At 43.3% G+C, this 21092-nt stretch overlaps 1 protein-coding gene across 4 annotated transcripts in view; it reads right to left on the minus strand.

Annotated features, from left to right (window-relative positions):
- SH3GL3 (SH3 domain containing GRB2 like 3, endophilin A3) overlaps positions 1 to 21092 on the minus strand; it is a 169824-nt gene that overhangs the window by 135227 nt on the left and 13505 nt on the right. For 2 of the 4 annotated variants that reach the window (XR_012517823.1, XM_003921672.4), the window contains exon 1: positions 2492 to 2719. The exons of 1 other annotated variant lie outside the window; for it this stretch is intronic. Coding sequence is in view for 2 of the 3 variants with exons in the window: in XM_003921672.4 (XP_003921721.1) it covers positions 2492 to 2536 (45 nt within the window). In the remaining variant the exon portion in view is untranslated. Of the gene's footprint in view, positions 1 to 2491; positions 2722 to 21092 lie in introns of those variants that run through there. One more of the 4 variants, XM_010350199.3, reaches the window with a different exon arrangement.

Below are 21092 nucleotides of genomic sequence, written 5' to 3' on the forward strand. Positions count from 1 at the left end.
CCTTATCTGTAAAAGGTCCACTTTGTCATCTTTGTCTTACTCTGAAATGCTTAAAGTAAATTTACTTATGAATTTCAGCACTGAGGTGTACACACACACACACACCCTCAGACACAGAGACATAGGCGTATCACTTTATCGAGATATATTTCACATACCATACAATTCTCTCAAAGTGTACAATCCTATGGTTTTTAAGTATATTCACAGAGTTGTGCAACCATTGCCACAATTAATTTTATAACAGAGCTTCTAAATTCTCTCAGTCACCATACAGATAGAAACCAAGGTCCAGATGGGTTAAGTTATGTTCCCAAGACTACAGAGCTGCTCAGTGGCTGTGCCAGATCTAGATCCCTGGGAATTATTTTGGCCATTGACACCATCTGTGGCTCCCTTCCCTGGCCCCAGGAAAGTTCTAGTGAATTAAAACCTGCTGTTAAAGTGTTGTCTGAGAAAAACATCTGGCATTTTTTATTATTGTGCCCCCTATTATATTAAACTGGTCTGATTTCTCCACCAAATTGTTGCACAGCAAGGTTTCTTAGAAAGACTTCTAGAACCTATTAAAACATATCTACTGAGTACTTTTGCCACAAAATACGGCTAGGAGGCCCAGAGAGAATCTGTGTTGCCTTTCCTTCCAGATAAAGTCATAAATTATTTAAGCTCATGCAAAAAAAAAAAAAGACTAAATTAGACCTTCTGCTCATTTCATCTTTAATGGACTGATTACAGGTAGTTAAACCAAACTACCCATCACCGGCAAAATATTTCTCCAATGCCAATAACTTCCAAGGATTTCAACCATTCATTCTGATTACTGGTCAGAAACCAGCTTAAATCACCCAGGGGTTTACATTTTGGTTGTCTCTGAGATTTGCTCCTATGAAGTCCATACCCAATATAGCAAACGTTTTCAAAAGGAGGCTCATTTCCTGCCAATGCTAAGGGACCCAGTGTAACAAGCACAACCAGCGATTACTCTGGCACTGCCCTGCCCACAGCGGCACTCGGCCTCCCGGCTGTACCATCTGAGAGCACTCCACAATACCTAGCTCACCAAAGCACTTACTGATTGCTCCTGCCTTTAAAATGTCCCCCTTCCATGATGCTCTTCTCTCTCCTGTAATCTACGAGTTCTTCCTTTCCTGAGTTGTGCCACCCCAAAATTTCACCTATTCAATAAATATTTATTGAGTGGTCACTGCTCATCCACTACTGGGCTAAACATTGTCCCTAAATGTGGATGCTCTCTAGAGTCGGTCTTTAACTAACTGTATATTTTCTCACTTTTGTCTACACATGCATTTTTAAATCTCTGTTTAGGATGGAAATCACCAAAAATTTGTAGCTCCAGTATCGGCCTCACCCCCTGAGCTCCAGGTCAGGATATGCACCCCAACCCAGTGGACGTTGAATGAAATCTGTCTACCCCGGTTCTAGCAAAATTGGGGCTGGGGTTGGGGAGAGAGGTGGGAGAAGCAACAGATGCGGCGGTACTGGTGGGGAGCAGGTTTTCCAACGTGAGCTCTGCCACAGCTGGAAGAGCCTGCAATGTTGATGTTGAAAAACAAATTTGCGTTTCGTCAACACACACGCGCGCGCGCACACACGCACACGCACATCAATTTCATGTCTCCCTGCCTGTTTTCCTGTTTCCTCTGCTCAGAATGCCCTTCCTCCTATCCTCCCTCACCCTCAACCATAATTCCTCCTCATACTTAATTCTCAAATGGTATGTCTCCTCCTCCGGGAAGCCCTCCCTGGCGCCCGCACTGTGTTATTTGCCATCCTCGGTGCGTGGAGGTGTGTCTAGCACTGTTTGTTTACGTGTCTGTCTCCGTGTCTCCCCAGCAGGCTGTCAGCTCTTTGAGAACAGAAACGTGATGCACAGCCCCAGGCCGACACCGGGAAGCGGCGGGGAGGGGAAAGACCGCTAGTGGAGAGCCCCAGCCCAGGAGCCGGGCACAGTCTAGCCGGGGCCATTTCGAGGCGCGCGCGGGGAGCTCGGCGGGGCCCAGCCAAGCGCCAAGTACACAGCATCTCTGGAGGCGCCGGTGGCCGGTGGAGGATGGGCCCCCCACGAGGCGCTCCCAACCAAAAGGCTGGTGACTCGGGGGAGGCCCTGCTGGCATCGTTCTCCCTGTGGGTCGTCCTCCCCACGCGCGTCGGGGCCTCCCCACGCCCACTCTGTCTCCGGCGCCCGTGTCCCCGCGGCCGCCACCTCAGCCCTCAGCTCCGCAGAACCTCTCCGATTTACAGCGGCCCAGGGCAGAGCCGGGGGCTGGGGAATGGGAAGGAGGAGGCGCCAGGACGCCGAGGAGAGAGCAGGCGGCCCCTCACCCCACCCTCGCGCCCTCCTAGGCGGGAAGAAATTGAGCCCCGAGGGAGGCCCTTCGGGGAGCCCGAGTCCCCAAGGCCCGGGAGCCTCGGGGGGGCGCAGCCTCCCCGTCCCCCTCCCTCCTTCCGTCCTCTGCGCCGTCCCTACCTGGCTGGCTTTGTGGAACTGCTTCTTCAGCCCGGCCACCGACATCGCGACTGCGACCGGCCGGGGCCGGGTGGTCTCAGGGCTCTGCCGGGCCACGCGGCCGCGATGCGCTTGGGGAGCGGGAGCCCGGGCCGGTCCCCGCGCGGCTGGGCTCCGCCGGGCCCGCCTCCCACGGCCACGGCCACAGCCACAGCCGCTGTCACACTCGCACACACGCGCGCACGCCGATGGCAACACTGCGTTCCAGAGCCCCTGCGAAGCCCATTGGCCGAGCCGCGGCGATATGCAAATGAGGCCGCTGGGGCCGCCCACGCTGCATTGTTGCGTGGAGACCTGGGCGACTTGAGCCGCGCAGAAGACCGGCCTGGGAAGCTGGGCGTGGGGACGTGCCGGGGGTCGGGGAGCACAGGCGCACAGCGCTTCTTGCTGGGCGCGGGACGGTATAGATCTGCCCCTGAGATTGTCCTGGGTACCCGGAGAGAGATCAGTTCTCTCTGTTTCTGGGTCTTGGTGCGAAATCGGCTTTGGTTCACTGGCAACATCGCCTCCCTCCGGCGCATTTTCAGTCGGAATGCTCTGAAACGCTCCTAGGGAGAGAGAAATGCAACTGGATGGGGGACCTGTAGGAGGAGGAAGCGGTCTGTGGGTTTCGGGCTTTCTCCTCTCTCCACGCGGTGCTTTGGGTGCAATCTGCTCAAATGATTTTGGTCTTCTGGGCCCTAGAGTTATGGAGCAATTTACTAATAAATACGGTGCTAGCCTACTTGGTGCTCTGAGCCCACTGTCAACTGCACTAAAAGCAAGCCATCTCCGAAGGGCCATAAACAGCTCGTTGCCTAGCCGGGGGAGTCCACCAGACCAGGGACCCAGCTCCCTCGGTAACCCCTACCAGCGGTGCCAGTTAAGAGTGTCCATTTGCACGGGGTCCAGAGTTCTACGCGCTCACAGCCAAGCCCAGCCAGGGACATGAAGCATTGTATTGACCTCGTGTCAGAGCTGTCCCCAAGAGGTACAGCATCTTCGCTGAATCTGGCCCCTAATGTCCACAGGATTCCCAAGACCTAGAATAAACTTTTGGCAACGCTTCACACTGAAAACAAAAACATTTCCCAGCTTCAGTCTCTGGCCCTTACCAGGTTTGATCTGGAGTGACCAGTAGTCCCTGTCTACCCTGGACACTTCGGGTGTATGCCTGTGCCCTGGTGTCCACCTGCCATAACATTTCTCCAGGACAAAAGTTATGCAGTTCCTACCCTGGCCATTAGCTCCCAGCGCCCAGTCAGAGCTAGTCCTTACCCTGACTTCATCCTTTTGAGGACTGGGCAAGTAACTACACATCTCTCTGGGCCTTGGTTTCCTCGCTTCTGCTTGGATCATGCAGACTGGAATAAGCAGTGCTCCTCCTCTGATAGTGGGGGAAAACATGCTTGAACTTAGTGGCAATCCTGGGATAAGGGCAGCTAGTTGGAGGGTTAATGAGTATGACTTGGGTGAGTGCTGTGGGCTTGCCTGGCTGACACCAGTCACTGATAGATAACTAAAAGGGTGGTAACACCTGGGTCAGAATGGCATAGTAAGATGACCTGTCCACACAACAGTCCAAATGCTTCTCAACAGTAGGCTCCACCGCAGCCCAACCACTATGTGATAAGGCAGAGAGCCAGCTGGGGTCAAGGATTGGCAGGTCTCTCTTGTCCTGGGCTATTCAGGGATGCTCAGCTGCCTCTTTCTCCATGCTCCAGAGGGGTTTAAATAGCACAGGTTCTATGGTAACTCCCCCTAGACCAGTCTGGCTCTATGCTCTTTGGGAGGAGGGTGCTTTTTTGAAAAAACAGCTTATTGGCATTTCCCCCACAATAGTTAGTACATTCTAGTTTCCCACCTCAGTTAATCCTGATAATTTATCTCCTTCATTAATCAAGTATAGAACTCTAGATCATAATTTTTAGGCTTCAGAATCTTTCATGTACATTTTCTCCTCCATAAAAGTTTTTGTGACTTAATTTTTTCAGTGAATAGATTCGTTGGAGGTCTGCTGATTTTATTGATCTTTCAAAATATTTTTGAATGTAGTCATCATTGCTATAGATTTTTCTCATTGATTTTTCTTTCTTTATTCTTACACATTCCTTCCTTCAGTTTTATTAAGAAGACTAGTGAGAGTCTGAAGGTTTTTTTTTTGTTTGTTTTGTTTTGTTTTAGACTGTCACCCAAGCTGGAGTGCAATGGCATGATCTCGGCTCACTGCAACCTCTGCCTCCTGGGTTCAAGCAATTCTCCTGCCTCAGCCTCCAGAGTAGCTGGGATTACAGGCACACACCACCACACCCAGCTAATTTTTTTTGTATTTTTAGTAGATATAGGGTTTCACCATGGTGGCCAAGCTGGTCTCGAACTCCTGACCTTGTGATCCGCCCACCTCGGCCTTCCAAAGTGCTGGAATTACAGGCATGAGCCACTGCACCCGGAGTGAGGGTTTTAATAATAGAAACTGACTCTAGCTAATGTAAGCTGGAAAATAATGTATTGGAGAAGGATATAAGGCAGCCCAGAGATTCACAAGAGGGGTGTAGAGAACTAGGTGGAGCGAAGGAGCAGGAATTAGGAATCTGAGCCCTGAGATCCACAGGGTATCCAGGAACAGCCTGATTGGGATGTGCTGGCTCTACCACTGAACACTGGCCGTGGCTACCAGAATAAAGGCGGTCCTTTCAAGCAGTCACTCCAGCTGCAAAGTAGCAAGGGCAGCATCTGATTGGTGGATTCACTCCCTGGCAGATTTCCCTTTTATAGGAAGAAGCTTCAGAGGTTAGGCAGCCAAATTATTTATATATATATATATGTGTGTGTGTGTGTGTGTGTGTGTGTGTGTGTGCATCATACATACATTCTTCAATATATCTACATGTTAGTAAATATATAATATAGATTTTAAAATGTATATAATATATATTATATATCAGCAACAACAAATGCCCACTAAAGTGTATTTGGGCCTCCTTAATCTCTTTAGTTGAATATGTCTTTTATCTATTTTTATAAAACTGTGAATTTTCCTACTAAGTATGGCTTTGGTTTCATACCTTGTGAATGAATAATATGGATGAATAATATGAATCTTCTATTTTCTAAATAAAACTTGTCACTACAGTTTTGAGTTCCTCTTTGATACAAATGTTATTCAGGACAATTTTTAAAAACCTTTTTTCTAGGCTAGGTGTGGTAGCTCACACCTGTAACCCCAGCACTTTAGGAAGCCGAGGCAGGTGGATCACCTGAGGTCAGGCGCTTGAGAAACAGTTGAGCTACGTAGAATATACACTCTTGTTACAGATAAACTAAAAAACTGTACACTAGAAACAGAAAATGCACAGTATTTCAAACCTCTATCATATGTGTATACAATTTAACATAATAGGCTATGTTTTTTTTTAAAAAAAAATAACCTTTCAAGACATGTTAATTGACAATAGTACCACAAGTCTGGAATTTAATATAGAATAAATTTTAAAAAATCAAACCATCTAGAAAAGTTGTTTGTTTTGTTTTGTTTTTTCTGAGATAGAGTCTCACTCTGTTGTCCAGGCTGGAGTGTAGTGGCATGATTTCAGCTCACCGAAACCTCTGCCTCCTTGGATCCAGTGATTCTCCTGCCTCAGCCTCCCGAATAGCTAGGATAACAGATGCACCCCATCACGCCCGGCTAATTTTTGTATTTTTAGTAGAGACAGGGTTTCACCGTGTTGCCCAGGCTGGTCTCAAACTCTTGAACTTAGGCAATCTGCTCGCCTCAGCCTCCCAAAGTGCCAAGATTACGGTTGTAAGTCACCACATCTGGCCTATGCTCTTTTTCTTGTGGCCCTTGACTCTCGTCTCCTTTCTCTTCTCTGGTCCACAGAGTGCTATGCTAGTATGCATTGATATTTATCTGTCTTATGCTTAGGCCAGCTTTTGAATCTAATGAGTATTTGAATTCCTTGTATGTAGCTCTGTAGTGAGTGACCCACATCTATCTGGGGGGCAGGGTCGGGGGGTAGAATAATTCTGGGTAGGGGTTAGAAGTGGAGGGAAGCATGCTTGTTAATGTTCAAAATATTATCCCCTCATATGTCTCACAAATCAAATCTGAGCACGTTCAAATGCTGTTCCAATATTTTTCGACTTAATTGGTCAAAGATAGAGAGGTACTGTATTCTTCTCTACAGTCTCTTGCTACAATTGTGATCATGTCTTTTGCATGTTATATTTGGGACTTTTGCTTTAAATATTTCAGTGCTATGGTGTTCTGCTTCTAGGTATTTATGATTATCATATCTTCCTTGTTTATTTTTTCTTTTATCTGTAGAAAATAACATATTTTGTCCTACCTACAGCTTTTTGACTTCTATTTTACTTTGTCACAAACCCATATTTGTATCCTTACCATTTGTGTATATGTGCTTCTTACGTCTTCATTGGTGCTTTATTTTTGGCCCTTCATTTTGTTGTAGACACATGCTCTTATAAACAGAATAAAATTTTATTTTGTTTCTGAACTAAAATATGTCTTTGCCTTTTCCTAGAGAGATTTAAGCATTTATATTTATTACAAAAAGAAAAATATTTTCATTGTATAGTATGTTATTATTTTTCTTCCACATAGTTCCTTTTTTTTTTTTTTTTTTTTTTTTGATACAGGGTCTTACTCTGTCACCTAGGCTCTGGAGTGCAGTGCAATGGTACAATCATGGCTCACTGCAGCCTCAACCTGGGCTCACATGATCCTCCCATCTCTCCCTCCCAAGTAGCTGGGACTACAGGCAAATGCCACCACACCCAGCTAATTTTTTGTACAATGGGGTCTCACTCTGTTGCTCAGGCTGGTCTCAAACTCCTGGGCTCAAGTAATCCTCTTGCCTTGGCCTCCCAAAATGTTGGGATTATAGGCATAAGCCATCGTGCCCAGCCATAGTTCTTTCTTCTGTCATTATTATCTGTTACTCAGATTTTCTTTGCTTTTTCTTCCCCTTTGCTTTTAGAAATTATTCACATAATTTTTACTCAATGAGTGATTACCATTAACCTAAAATGTATTTGAATTTATATTCTCTATTAGCATCAATAATTAAACACTTTATGGAAGCCACAGCATAACTAGAATGAGCCATGGTCAGGGCACATACACTAGGGCCACCTCATCACCTCCTTCTACTCAGATTTCCTGCTCCCTATGAGAATCCTCAGGCAGAGACCAGAATGGGCCCAGTTCCTTTCTGAAACAGCAAATGAACCAGTTTGAAACTAGGGTGCAGGGTGTTGGTTTTAAGACATGGGGGCAAAGATAGAGTGAAGACAATTTAAAAAGAAGTTCTGAAATAAAAGAGTTGTGAAATTGTTTTAAATTCAAAATATGTTCATAATTATATATTTTCTATTATACAACAACATCTAAAGAAAATTTAGAAACTATCAAAAAGAAAAACTACCTTTGGAATCATATTTGAAATAATCAGTCTTAATATTTTGCCATATTTTTCTTGTGTTCTTCCTTTGCAAAATTTAAGCATAACAATGTCATGACTATGCGTACTATATTTTCTTCTTTATTCTCTTAGTTAACTGAGCATTTTCTATATTTTCTGGTCTTCACACACAACATTTTCATGACAACTTAAACCAATGTAGAGAATTATATTTGATCATTTTCTATTAATACACATTTAAAAGTTCCCATCCCCCATATTTTTCATGATTTCAATAATGCTGCATTAAACACCTTTTTCCATTAAGGTTGTCTTTCTGTATTTAGGAATGGACTTTCCTTAGGATGGACTCCACTTTGAGATGTAAAATTACTGCATCAAAGGGTTTGAACAATTCGAAATACAAATTATATATATATAATGCAGTCTTCATTGCTCCCATGATACACAGTCATTAGAGGAGCATCTTGTTTAAAAAAAGGGGTGGGGTGAGGAGGAGAAAGGAGGCAAAGAAACATGGATATGATATCTGTGTCTTCCACTTGCCTTGAATTGAATTTAATGTCATTAAAAACTCTGTCCAGGCACAGAGACTCACGCCTGTAATCCCAGCATTTTGGAAAGTCGATGTGGGAGGATCACTTGAGGCCAGGAGTTGGAGACCAATCTGGGCAACATGGCGAAACCCTGTCTCTACCAAAAATACAAAAAATTAGCCAGGAGTGGTGGTGCACACCTGTCGTCCCAGCTACTTGGAGGCTGAGGTGGGAGAACTTGGATCTGGGAAGCGGAGGATGCAGTGAGCCAAGATTTCACAACTGCACTCCAGCCTGGGCGACAGAGTGAGACCCTGTCTCAAACTAACAAACAAAATCTAATCTTCCTGAAGCCTATTACAAGCTCCGAGTTGCAGCACTGGCAGCCCTTGGAGAGCCAAGTTCAAATACTGATGCCTTCAATTAACCCTAAAATGTCAGCTTAACCATGACCTCTCTATTTCTAGCTTTCTCTGTCTCTCTTTTTTTTTTCCCCCTGAAAAAAAAAAAAAAAAAAAAAAAAGAATCCCAGACTTTCTTCTCAGGAGGTCTCCTGGGTTATTTGTGCATGAAAGGATGGGGCTTTGGCCCACAAATTACATAGCAATCGTGCAGTGTGCTAAGTATTTAGATAAACCAGATCTAGAAGCACTATTTCTCTGGGTTGAATTCCCTCACATACCTGGCAACAGCAGAAACCTGAAAGCACAGATATTGTTTTTGCTTTCCTTGTAACTTCATAGGTGCTTTTTTTTCCCCCTACATCTGGAAAAGATGTGCGCCCACTGATGAGGTAACAGCAAACATGATGAATCCCAGATGTTGAACGTGGCAATTTTCCTTGAACTCACAAGATCACAACTGGGAGCAAACGTATAGATTTTCTTTGCTCATTGTTTTACATGAATCTGAGGGAAAATCAATTAACAGGAAAAGGCCAGAAAGACTTTTCATTTTAAAATGTAAAGGAAAATTTTGAAGAATGTTTATTTGTTTAAAAACGAAGATGGGGCCAGGCCCACTGGCTCACGCCTGTAATCTTAGCACTTTGGGAGGCCAAGGCGGGCCAAGCACTTGAGGCCAGGAGTTTGAGACCACCCTGGCCAACATAGCAAAACCCTATCTCTACTAAAAATACAATTAGTTGGGCATGGTGACACTTGTCTGTAATCCTAGCTTCTTGGGAGGCTGAGGCAGGATAATCGCTTGAACCCGGGAGGCAGAGGTCGCAGTGAGCCGAGATTGCACCCCTGCACTCCAGCCTGGGTGACAGAGCGAGACTCTGTCTCGAAAAAAAAAAAAAAAAAAATGAGGTAAAGGGCAACATCTCAATAGCAAAGGCAAAAAGGAACTAAGACATAGCATACTTATCTATAATACTTGACTCTGCTATTCCAGAGCCTAAAAAGGAATGGGCCATGCTGTAATTCCAATTAGCCTTCGTTAATTACATAGATTTCATTTTACATTTCCATATTTTACCCCAGAGGATTTATTTTTCGCTTCTAATAAAGAGATGGATGAAGTTTGTGTTAGGGATGAGGAATTAGCCGAGTGACGCAGACGGCTTTCATGAGCCCCTGCTGCCACCTTGTGGTAGTGCCGAGAAGCGACAGAGGTAAGCCTTTCTGAACCATGAGCATATTAAGACAACAGGTTAGTGTCATATCATTTACTTCTAACTTTTAGAAAAGCACATTACCATCTTGAGTCTTGACAAAACAGCTCATTTGAAGATGGGGTGTGGCGTGCAAAAATGTTGCCACATAAAATTTCAGTTCTTACTGGAAGAATCTCAAGAAGTGCTGTCCGATCCCTATGGCATTAGCCGTACGGGTAGAAAGAACACATAGAGTACGTTCATGCTACCAGACGAGGAATTCCGAGGGAAAAAAAAGTGACCACTAGAGTCAGTGGTTACAATAGCAGCCCCTGGTGGGCAAGGTGGCTCACACATGTAATCCCAGCACTTTGGGAGGCCAAGGCAGGAGGAACCCTTGAGCCCAGGAGTTCAAGGCAGCCGTGGGCTATGATGGCACCATTGCAATCCAGCCTGGGCAACGGTGAGAGACTCCATCTCTAAAAATCAACAAAAAGCACACAATGCCATCGTTTTCTATCTAGCCCCTCTACTCACTTTATTCCCTTCCATAGCACTTTATCTACCTGATATTTTAGTACATATATAGTCATTTATTTTCCACTACCAGAGTGAGTAAGAGTTCTAAGGAAGTGCTGCCCAAGAGAACTTTCTATGATGATGGAAACATTCTCTATCTGTGCTGTCCCATACTGGCAACCACGACCCAACTGTGACTATCAATCACTGAAAAGTTAACAACGGAGGCTTTTCACTTTTAATTTAATTTTAATTAATTAAAATTAAAATAGCTACACGTGGCTAGTGCTAAAACTGTGTTGGACAACGCAGCTTTAGAAGCGCAAGAGAATTAATCTGCTGTATTTACTGCAGGCTTCCCAATCCCAGAGAGTAGCTAGAGTTCTAGAGCTGCTCAATAAACATAAATATTCATTTAATGAATAAATAAATAATCATGACTAGAGCAGATAAGGGCCTAAAGCAATGTATCAGATGAAGTTGGGGGTGATGATTAAAGAGGAGTGGTGGTAAAAGTAGGTGGTGTTGAAGGGCTAAGTTAACATGAGTGTCGTTGCCATGCTGTGCATTCAGGGAGATATCAGCAGTGGCCCTGCTAGTACTGACCTCCATGGAACAGTGTGTTTGCTCTGCAGCCAGAGGCTGCAGTAATGGCTAGGAATCCAGCCGTGATGGTCAGGAGGGCAAGGAGCACAGGAAATAGGGTTTTTTCATGGGGACAACTGGCCAGGTGTCCACAACAGCTGTCACAGAACACAGGAAATCCCCATCCAGTGTGGCCTTGTCCCTGATCTTATGGTAGCCCTGGCTCCTTAAGAGCACTATGAGGTTGATAGCAATGTCCTCACAGGTGTTGTAGGACCTAAGGAAGCTCTGTTAAATGCACGAGACATTTAATTAGTAGCATTATTACATATGGCTTGATTCCTTTTCTGGTCACTGGTCAGGGATGCATAGAAGTCTGTGGCTCTCATTGGCTTGGGAGATTCTTGCCCTAGATCCCATCAGTCCAAGCTTGCTTAAACTCCTCTACCTGTCTCTACTCCAGGCATCAACTGGGACTAAGGCTTTAGCTCTGCCCATTGTCCCTATTCCCCTTTAAGAAAAAAAATATAAAATTATTTTTATAAAATATGCTAAATTAATGCATTGAAGACGCCAATCATCACTGAGTCTGAGTCATAGAAAAAATAAATCCCCAGATTGACTTTATATTTCTCTTTTCAAATTCCCTGTAGAAAGAAATCATGGTTCCCTTTTAGTGTAAGATGCTGCTGCATTTGCAAAGGTAGCATCAATGCACTTAGCATCCAGTATTTCAAGATTCTCCCACTTGTGTTATACGAGCCTCTAATCACACAAGAAAAGTTTAGACAGTCTATCCCTGGGCTGATTTGTAGTTAGTTTATTGCTGTTAGGATTATGGTCTATAGGGGGCAGTGAGGGACCTGAAAGTGAAACAACAGAGCTTTTAAAATGCACGCTGCCCAGGGTGATTCCATCGCTCTCTAAAGCGGTGTTTTATCATCTTTAATGTGCATGTAGATCCCCTGGGGCACTGGTTAGAATGCAGGTTCTGATTCCCTGGGTCTGCAGAAGGGCACAAGGCCTGACAATACTGCTGGTCCGGAACCGCTGTTAGTAGCAAGGCTGTACGTGACAAGCCCCCATCAGTGTCGCAGAGACCCAGGGTGCAGCTTTTCTACTTAACACACCTTCGTTATGTGAATGGTGAACATGTATAGCAAACAGCTCCTGAGTTTGAGACATTCAGAAAACAGCTGAGTTCTAGATGTGTCTTTCCCTTGGCCGTGGGGATGGCGTTTTCTTTCTTCTGGCTTAGCATCTCTGCTGGTAAACTTTAGAGGCTAACATCATCATCACTCTGGCCCTGGTGAGTATAAAATTCTGAGCCTGATTTTGCCAGATTTTGCCCAAGGATTAGAATATGCCGCAACCCATGAAGCACAGAACTAGTAGCCTGCAGCCACCTTCCATGGCCCCAGCCATAGGAAGCCTGGCTATGGGAGGGGAAATTCACAGTGTGCACAGAACATGCCAGGTCCACAGTGCACTCTTGTGGCCACTATTGGAGATGTGCATGAGCAAGTCAGGGGTGCGGAGACAGAGATCGGGAAGATAAGTATTCCGCACCAAAATGTGAATGACCAATCTCACAGGCTCTGGCGACAGAAACCCGCGCATTGGCCTGGTGAGAACCAGGATCTGGTTGCTCTTGACTACTCCTTGTCTAAAGCACACTAAGTTTCATTCACTGATTCATTTATTTGACACACATCTATTGAGCACCTAAAAGTGTCTGGCCCTCCCTTGGCCACCCCACAACAGACCCCAATGTGTAATGCTCCCCTCCCTGTGTCCATGTGTTCTCATTGTTCAACACCCGCCTATAAGTGAGAATATGCAGTGTTTGATTTTCTGTTCTTGTGTCAGTTTGCTGAGAATGATGGTTTCCAGATTCATCCATGTCCCTACAAAGGACATAAACTCATCATTTTTAATGGCTGCATAGTATTCCATGGTGCATATGTGCCACATTTTCCTTGTCCAGTCTATCATCTATGGGCATTTGGGTTGGTTCCAAGTCATTGCTATTATAAACAGTGCTGCTATGAACATACGTGTGTATGTGTCTTTATAATAGGATGATTTATAATCCTTTGGGTATATTCCCAGTAATGGGATTGCTGGGTCAAATGGAAATTCTATTTCTAGGTCCTTGAGGAACCCTGTCTTCCACAATGGTTGAACTAGTTTACACTCCCACCAACAGTGTAAAAGTGTTCCTATTTCTCCACATCCTCTCCAGCAACTGTTGTCTCCAGATTTTGTAATGATCGACATTCTAACTGGCATGAGGGGACAGCAGGGGGTTGGATAGGTTGGGGAGGGATAACATGAGAAAAGCCAGATGTAGGTGACGGGGGGATGGAGGCAGCAAACCACCTTACCATGTGTGTACCTATGCAACAATCCTGCATGATCTGCACATGTACCCCAGGACCTAAAGTACAATACAAAAAAAAATTTTTCAAAAAAATAAGTGTCTGGCCTTGGGCTGGGGACCTTGTGCTGGGGGCCAGTAGAGATGAAGGGTTTTACTCTATAGAAGCTCACAATTGTAACACATGGCAGGTCTCCATAAAGTGTCCCATGTGGTCTTAGGAAAAGCAGGAGTCTAGAGAAGTGGCTGGAGTCTAGTGAGTCCCTACCTGTGACTACTTCAGGTGCTTTTTCAACTGACCAGAGAAAAGCAAGGCTATTCATTTGGTATTACATGGTGTGTGTTTGGAGACTGGATTACTTTGTGCTTTAATGTGATCTTCATTTCACTGTAGTGATGAGTGGCTTTATTCTCCTCCCTACCAGATCCTGAGCAGGAAAAATTGGTTTAGTAAGCCTGTGTTAGACTCACTGGCACTGTCTCATCCTTGTGACTTTGCCTGACTCCTGACCCACTCCCACTGGGGAAGGAGAGCCAGTGCAGCTGAAGTGGAGGACTTTTGGGGTGCCGACGCATACACCCCGCACCCAGCCTCCTCGTGCGCTGCCAGCTCACTCTGATCAAGCTTCTGGAAGATGAAGTTTACCTTGCCCCCCTCTGTACACACCCTCCTCCCCAGCTAGTACAGAACCTGACAAACTCTGCCCACACACAAAACCATTTTTGAGAAGCCAATGAATGACTTGAAAAGCTTACCCAAGGGTTTGCAGAGCAGGAAGGGACTGACTTTGAAGTTCATTTAGTTTTAGGCAAAACTGATGAAAGCCGTTAGAAATCAGGATACTGTTTACCCTTGGGAAAGGCAGGCATGACAGGAATGGGTCATGATGAAGCCGTGGGTGCCGCTAACATTTGAGTTCTCAGTCTGCATGCACACGAGGGTTAATTTTGTGAAAATCCATTGAGTCCTATTCTTAAAATATGTGCACTTTTCTACATGCAAAAGAAACTACATTAAGTTCATAACTTTTGACTACATCTAGCAGCAATTTTTAAAAGAGGAATTAAATCATAATGCTTCAATCAATGACAATGCACAAATACCCTGCATTTTCTCCTTTGCAGGTCCATCGCTTTTGTTTAAAAACAAAGCAAATCACCAATCACCTAATCTTGGCCACCCCTGTGCAATACATTTAAGGCTCAAAACTTCAAAAACAACCCGTTCCATTCTGCTTTTGCCCTTCCCCCCACTGACACTTGTTAGATGACCTCACCTGATTTCTATACAGAAAATTGTGTCCATCTGGTGTTAGTTCCCTCTAGCTCCCTCATCTCCACTTGAATGTGATCCTGGGAATCCGAGTTTTCCTCTCATACTTCCTTCTGAGTGTGAGGAAAAGGACCCCCATCTCCTCTTCTCTCTGCAGCTAACTTCCAGGAGAGTTCGGCCCTCACACATCCCCCCAGGAGGGGAGCATGCCCGCCCTGATGCAGCAAATGCTGGATGTTCTAGACCTGGCCCCAACTAATTTCCCAAGTTCTTCAATTTCAGGAAAATAATTTGAGCCTCTTCCCTAGCTTTAGAGGACATTGGTAGGATTCTCTCCTGGGATCTGTGAGTTCATCTTTTATACAATCTTGACCCTTGGGTTTTTGTCTTACGTTTTCTTGATTTCCAAATATAGGGTCTAATTTTAAGTGACTCTGGACATTTGGATGTTCAGGCTCTTGCAAATAATTTGATTGAATGGAGTGAAACACTCAAGTTTCTCTGAATACCTAGAAACTTCTTAACTTTCTAAACTGGGTTATTTGGCTATGCAGTCTTAGAGTCTAAGGTTCAGTTCTTGTCTTTCTGTTCTTCACAAGACCCAGATAAAGTGAGTAGCAGTGAAGTACTAGGTGCCACTCGATCTGGGTCCCAACTTGCTGGAGGGCCCTGGAGAAGCCCAGTTTGCCTAAAAGCCAAAGTATCAATTCCCTCAATGACACATTTTTGTAAAATTTACAGTTGCATGATCTATTCTAGTTTACATATGACATGAGATTCCCACAGGCACTTAACCTAGGAAGTGAAGTATCAGTTTCCTTCCTTGAGTAGGCACCTTGTTCAGTGCGCAACCTGTGCGACTGTTCATGGTACCCCTGTACACTCTTTTGGAGATTTTAGGTAACTCTTGATGTCTTTCTGATTCCTCTACTTTTGATCATATCAATAACTATTTTTTAGCCAATCCTTGTAAGGGTATTTCAACTTTATTTTCATGTCTCTAGTACATATTTAACAAACTCCTAGAATTTACATCCAATATATCATATTTATCTTTGAAGTGTCTTATTTACACTTTGCTGCCTAAAGATTGATTTTATAGAACTTGGTATACCATAAGGAACTATTAAGCAAATTGTGGCATATAGAGGGTTCATACCAAATTAATGAGGCCTACCCTGTTAGAATGAAAAGAGGCAAGAACTATAACGTATGTTCATTCAGCTCCCTTGCACTTTTATTTATTTGTGTACCTTTAAAAACAAAGAATTAGGTATCACAAAATTCTAATTGATTCATCCAACATTATTTGCTTAAATTTTAAAAGTATTTTTTCTGTCCTCTACTTTCTTCCTAAAGCCCAGGCCCTTCAGGTTAAGATAATTGAAAAAGATTCTCAGAATATAACCCAAGTCTTGGAAGAAGACAGACACTCTTCAGGATAATAAAATGCAGGAGATATGCCAACAGCACAAGATATCTGATATATTTTAGGTAATCCACCTGGAGACCAGATGACCATAATGGCCTTTTTCCACCCCACCAGCAGGATCTAAGGCTCCCTCTACCCTGTCTCCAGCAATGGGTCTGGGTAAAACAGGAAAACCCACTCCAAAGGGCTAATGCACAGATTGACAATGCACAGCCAGGGCCAGGGCCCGGGGAAAGATGAGGGGTAAAAGGGCTGGGAGCAAGAGATGGCAAGGGAGAGATCCAACGGCATCCCTTTCCACTTCTGCGCTGACAGTCATTATGGATTGCAGGCACATGTGGAAGAGATACTGAGAAGACACAGAAACAGGATTGACTACAAAGGGTGCCCCCAAACTTGGAATAAGGCCTACTACTCAGAAATGGTACATGGGGATGAGCTGAGTAGACTAATCCTTAAGCACTCCTTTTACTCCAAATACAATCATGACAAAACAACATTTTGGTTAACAGCAGACCACCTATGCAATTGTGGCCCCATCAGATTTTAATACTGTTTTGTTTCTTTGTTGTTTGTTTTTAGAGGTAAGATCTCACTCAGGCTGGAATGCAGTGATGTGATCATAGCTTGCTGCAGCCTCCAACTCCTGGGCTCCAGCGACCTGCTCACCTTACCTCCCACGTAGCTAGGATTACAAGTATATGCCACCACACTCAGCTAATTTTTAAAAGTATTTTTGCAGGCCAGGAGCGGTGGTTCATGCCTGTAATCCCAGGGAGGCCGAGGTGGGTGGATCACCTGAAGTCAGGAGTTCGAGACCAGCCTGCCCAACGTGGTGAAACCCCACCTCTACTAAAAATACAAAAAATTATCTGGGTATGGTTGCAGGTGCCTGTAATCCCAGCTACTCGAGAGGGTGAGGCAGGAGAATCACTTGACCCCTGGAGGCTGAGGTTGCAGTAAGCAGAGATCAGATCACTGTACTTCAGCCTGGGCAACAAGAGCAAAACTCCATCTCAAATATATATATATGTGTGTGTGTGTGTGTGTGTGTGTGTGTGTTTATATATTCTCTCTCTCTCTCTCTCTCTCTCTCTCTATATATATATATATATATATATTTATATACATATTTCTTTTGCAGAGATGGGGTTTTGTATTTTGCCCAGGCTGGTCTCAAACTCCTGGCCTCAAATGATCCTCCTGCCTTGGCCTCCCAAAGCACTGGGATTATAGGTCACTGCACCAGGCCTAATACTGTATTTTTACTGTACCTTATCTATGTTTAGATACATGAGTCACTGTACCAGGCTTAATATTATATTTTTACTGTACCTCATCTATGTTTAGATACATAAATACTTACCATTGTGTTATAATTGTCTACAATGTTCAGTACAGTGACATGCTGTACAGGTCTATAACCTAGGAACAGGCCACACTATATAGGCTAGGTATATAGCAGATAGACTGTTTAGATTTGTGCACATACACCCTATGAATTTGCATGATGATGAAATCACCTAATGATGCATTTCTCCGAACCTGTCCCCACTGTTAATTAAGCATGACTTTAGACAGATTCTATCACTTGAACAACGAAGTTAAGAATTGATTGAAGGAGGTTTTCACTTAATGAAGGCAGATGGAACACACATATTTAGCTCCACCTCTTCCCAAAACCTCATAGAAGGACGCTAAAGGAGTAAGAAGGAGAATGAGAGAAATGACAGACTAGATATGTCAATCAAACTTGGGAAAACATAAAGCAGTTGTATGAATGATACTGACTTAGCTGTGAAAGCAGAAATCTGCCTGCCTGTAGGGGAAGAGAAACCGGTAAAAAGAAACTGATTCCCAGCCCGGAAGCCTGGGAAGTTTCAGGAAATGAGACACAAGTACTTGCAAAGGGAGAAGACAGGACGAGTTAAGCAGTGCGAGTGAGTCCCTAAAAGCAGGACTCACTCCAGGAGGGCTGTCTGTAAGGGAAAACCAGGAAGCTCAGATGTTACTTGAGTGTGTTTGACAGCGTCAGAAATGTGGAAGAGTTTTTTCAGAATGTTTGAGGCTGAATCAGTGATAATTAATGTCTACAAAACTAAGTAAATAAAAAGTAAAACAACTATTTAAAATAGTATACGTTAAATAAAATCATAATACATGTTCTAGCTGTGCAGTATTTTTATAATCATAACGACAATACAAAATAATGACAATACAAAATCTTCACTTGACAAAAAAAAAAAAAAAATGTGATAATAGGCCAGGCACAGTGGCTCATGCCTGTAATCCCAGCCCTTTGGGAAGTCAAGGCAGGCGGATCATCTGAGGTCAGGAGTTCCAGATCAGCCTGGCCAACAAGGTGAAACCTCATCTCTATTAAAAATACAAAAAATTAGCCAGGCATGGTGGTGGGTGCCTGTAGCCCCAGCTACTCGGGAGGTTGAAGCAGGAAAATCACTTGAACTCAGGAGGTGGAGGTTGCAGTGAGCCGAGATAGTGTCTCACTGCACTCCAGCCTGGGCAACAGAGTGAGACTCCATCTCTGAAAAAAAAAAAAAAAAAATGTGATATAACTACACTGGGAGGATGGGGAAAGGGAATGTGTGATAATTTCGAAAATTTCAAAAATCATAAGCAGTAGTATAAACATGTTGTATAGAAATGTCAAGATTTTAAAAAGAGAAAAGAAAAACTTAAAAGAGTTTAAAGCATTTCTTCTGAGTGGTAAAGATGGGAAGCAGAAACTGAGGTTCCAGGAGATTAGAGTGGAGGACTGCCTGCTTTCCTATGAGTCACGCAGTATCATTTGCCTTTTAAAATTATGCACATATATTTCTCTGGTCAGAATTAAATTATGTCTTAAAAGGGAATTTGTTAGACATTTTTTTGAATTGAGTGTGTGTGCACATGCGTGTGTGTTTTTGGTTGAGAAGAAATTAGACTACCACTTTGCTGCTCTAATCACCAGCAGATGTGTGGAGTTCTTCAATGCATAAGATGGGGATTGGAAGAGACCACAGCATGTGACCAGCCTAGCAGCAGACCACTTAAGACTATTGGGCCTGCCAGCTGCTCCATCCTGGCCTCTAACTTAAAGTGCACAGCTGCCTAGAATTCTAGAGCTGTGATGCAGGATCTAGCTATATTCATTTGAATTCCATCTAACTGAGCCAAGAGGTACCTGCCTTGGAAGCTAAACAGATTGGTTCTCAGGGATGAAAATAGCCCCAGGACAGGTGGTAATGTTGCATGGACGGAAAAAAGATTATTTAGAGACAGCAGTGGTATCTGTGCTAGAGCTACTGAAAGGGCACTTGGTTTGAAAATGGATGTGTCAATTGAGGACTAGGATCACATATTATGTTGCAACAAGAAGATGCTTCCCATACAGGCATTCCAGAACACATGCAAGAGAAAGTAGCCCATAGAAACTAGTGGGTACGTCTTCATTGCAGGGTGCAACTCTTTTTTAAAAGTTGAGTCAACTTCTAGAAGGATGCAAATCTATAAACAAAATGGAGCTGGCCTTCCACATTTGCTGATGTAGTGACTGAGTGGGCTTCTTGGGTGGTTAATCAGTGTTTACATGGTATTTTGTTCATCCTTAATTTTAACCCATATATCTTTGTTTTAAAGTGAGTTTCTTATAGATAACATATAATTTGTTCTTTCTTTTTAAAATTCAGTCTGACAGTATCTTTTAGTTGGAGTGCTTAGCCATTTACATTTAATGTAATCATTAATATGGCTGGGTTTAAATCTACCATCTTTTTGTTTGTTTTCTGTTTCTCCCATTTGTTTTCCATTCCCTTTTTCCTCTTTTTCTATCTTTAATTACTACTTTTTAGGATTCCATTTTATTTTAACAATTGGCTTATCAACTATAGCTTTTTGTTGTGTTTTGTTTTAGTAGCTGCTTTAGGTTTACAATATTCATCTTTAACAACATCACAGTCTACCTGCAAATAATATTCTACCACTTCATATATTATGTATGAAACTTACAACAGTGTACTTCTATTTTTCCCTCCCATCCTTCATGTTATTATCTTAGTTTTTATGTCTCTATATATCATAACCCCATAATATACTTCATTGTATTTGCTTTGAACAGTCAATTATATTCAAAATAAATTTTTAATACAAAAAAATGTATCTTGCATTTACCCATGTTTACCATTTTAGTGCTCTGTTTTCTTTTTCTTTTGTTCAAGTCTTAATTTCCATCTGCTGTCATTTTCCTTCTGTCTAAAAAACTTCCTGTTATGTCTTTTGTGGTGCAGGTCTACTGGCAATGAATTATCTCAGCTTTTTTCATGTGGGGAAAAAATTTTATTCCACACTTATTTTTGAAAGGTATCTTCAGTAGGTATAAAATTCTAGGTTGACAGATTTCTTTCGGCACTTGAAACAAGCCATTCCATTTTCTTCTGGCTTGCATATTTTATAACCAGTAGTTTACAATCTTGCTTCTCCTAGCTTCATTCCCTTGTTTTTAGTGTTCCTTTAATTTCTGGAGGTCTTTTGAAATTTTTTAATCCCTCATTTTCAGCAATTTTATTTTCATGTTCCTTACTGTAGTTTTCTTTTTCCTGTTTGGGGTTTGCTGAGTGTATTAGCTCAACAATATACCATAGATTGATGGCTTAAACAAAAGACATTTATTTCTCCCTGTTCTGGAGGCTGGGAAGTTCAAGACCAAGGTGCTGGTAGATTTGCTTCCTGGTGAGGAACCTCTCCCTTGTTCGCAGCTAGCCAGCTTGTTGCTGTGTTCTCACATTGAAGAGAGAGAGAGAGACAGAGAGAGAATG

The sequence above is a fragment of the Saimiri boliviensis genome, chromosome 5 (assembly GCF_048565385.1).
Source record: "Saimiri boliviensis isolate mSaiBol1 chromosome 5, mSaiBol1.pri, whole genome shotgun sequence".
Taxonomy (NCBI): Eukaryota; Metazoa; Chordata; class Mammalia; order Primates; family Cebidae; genus Saimiri; species Saimiri boliviensis.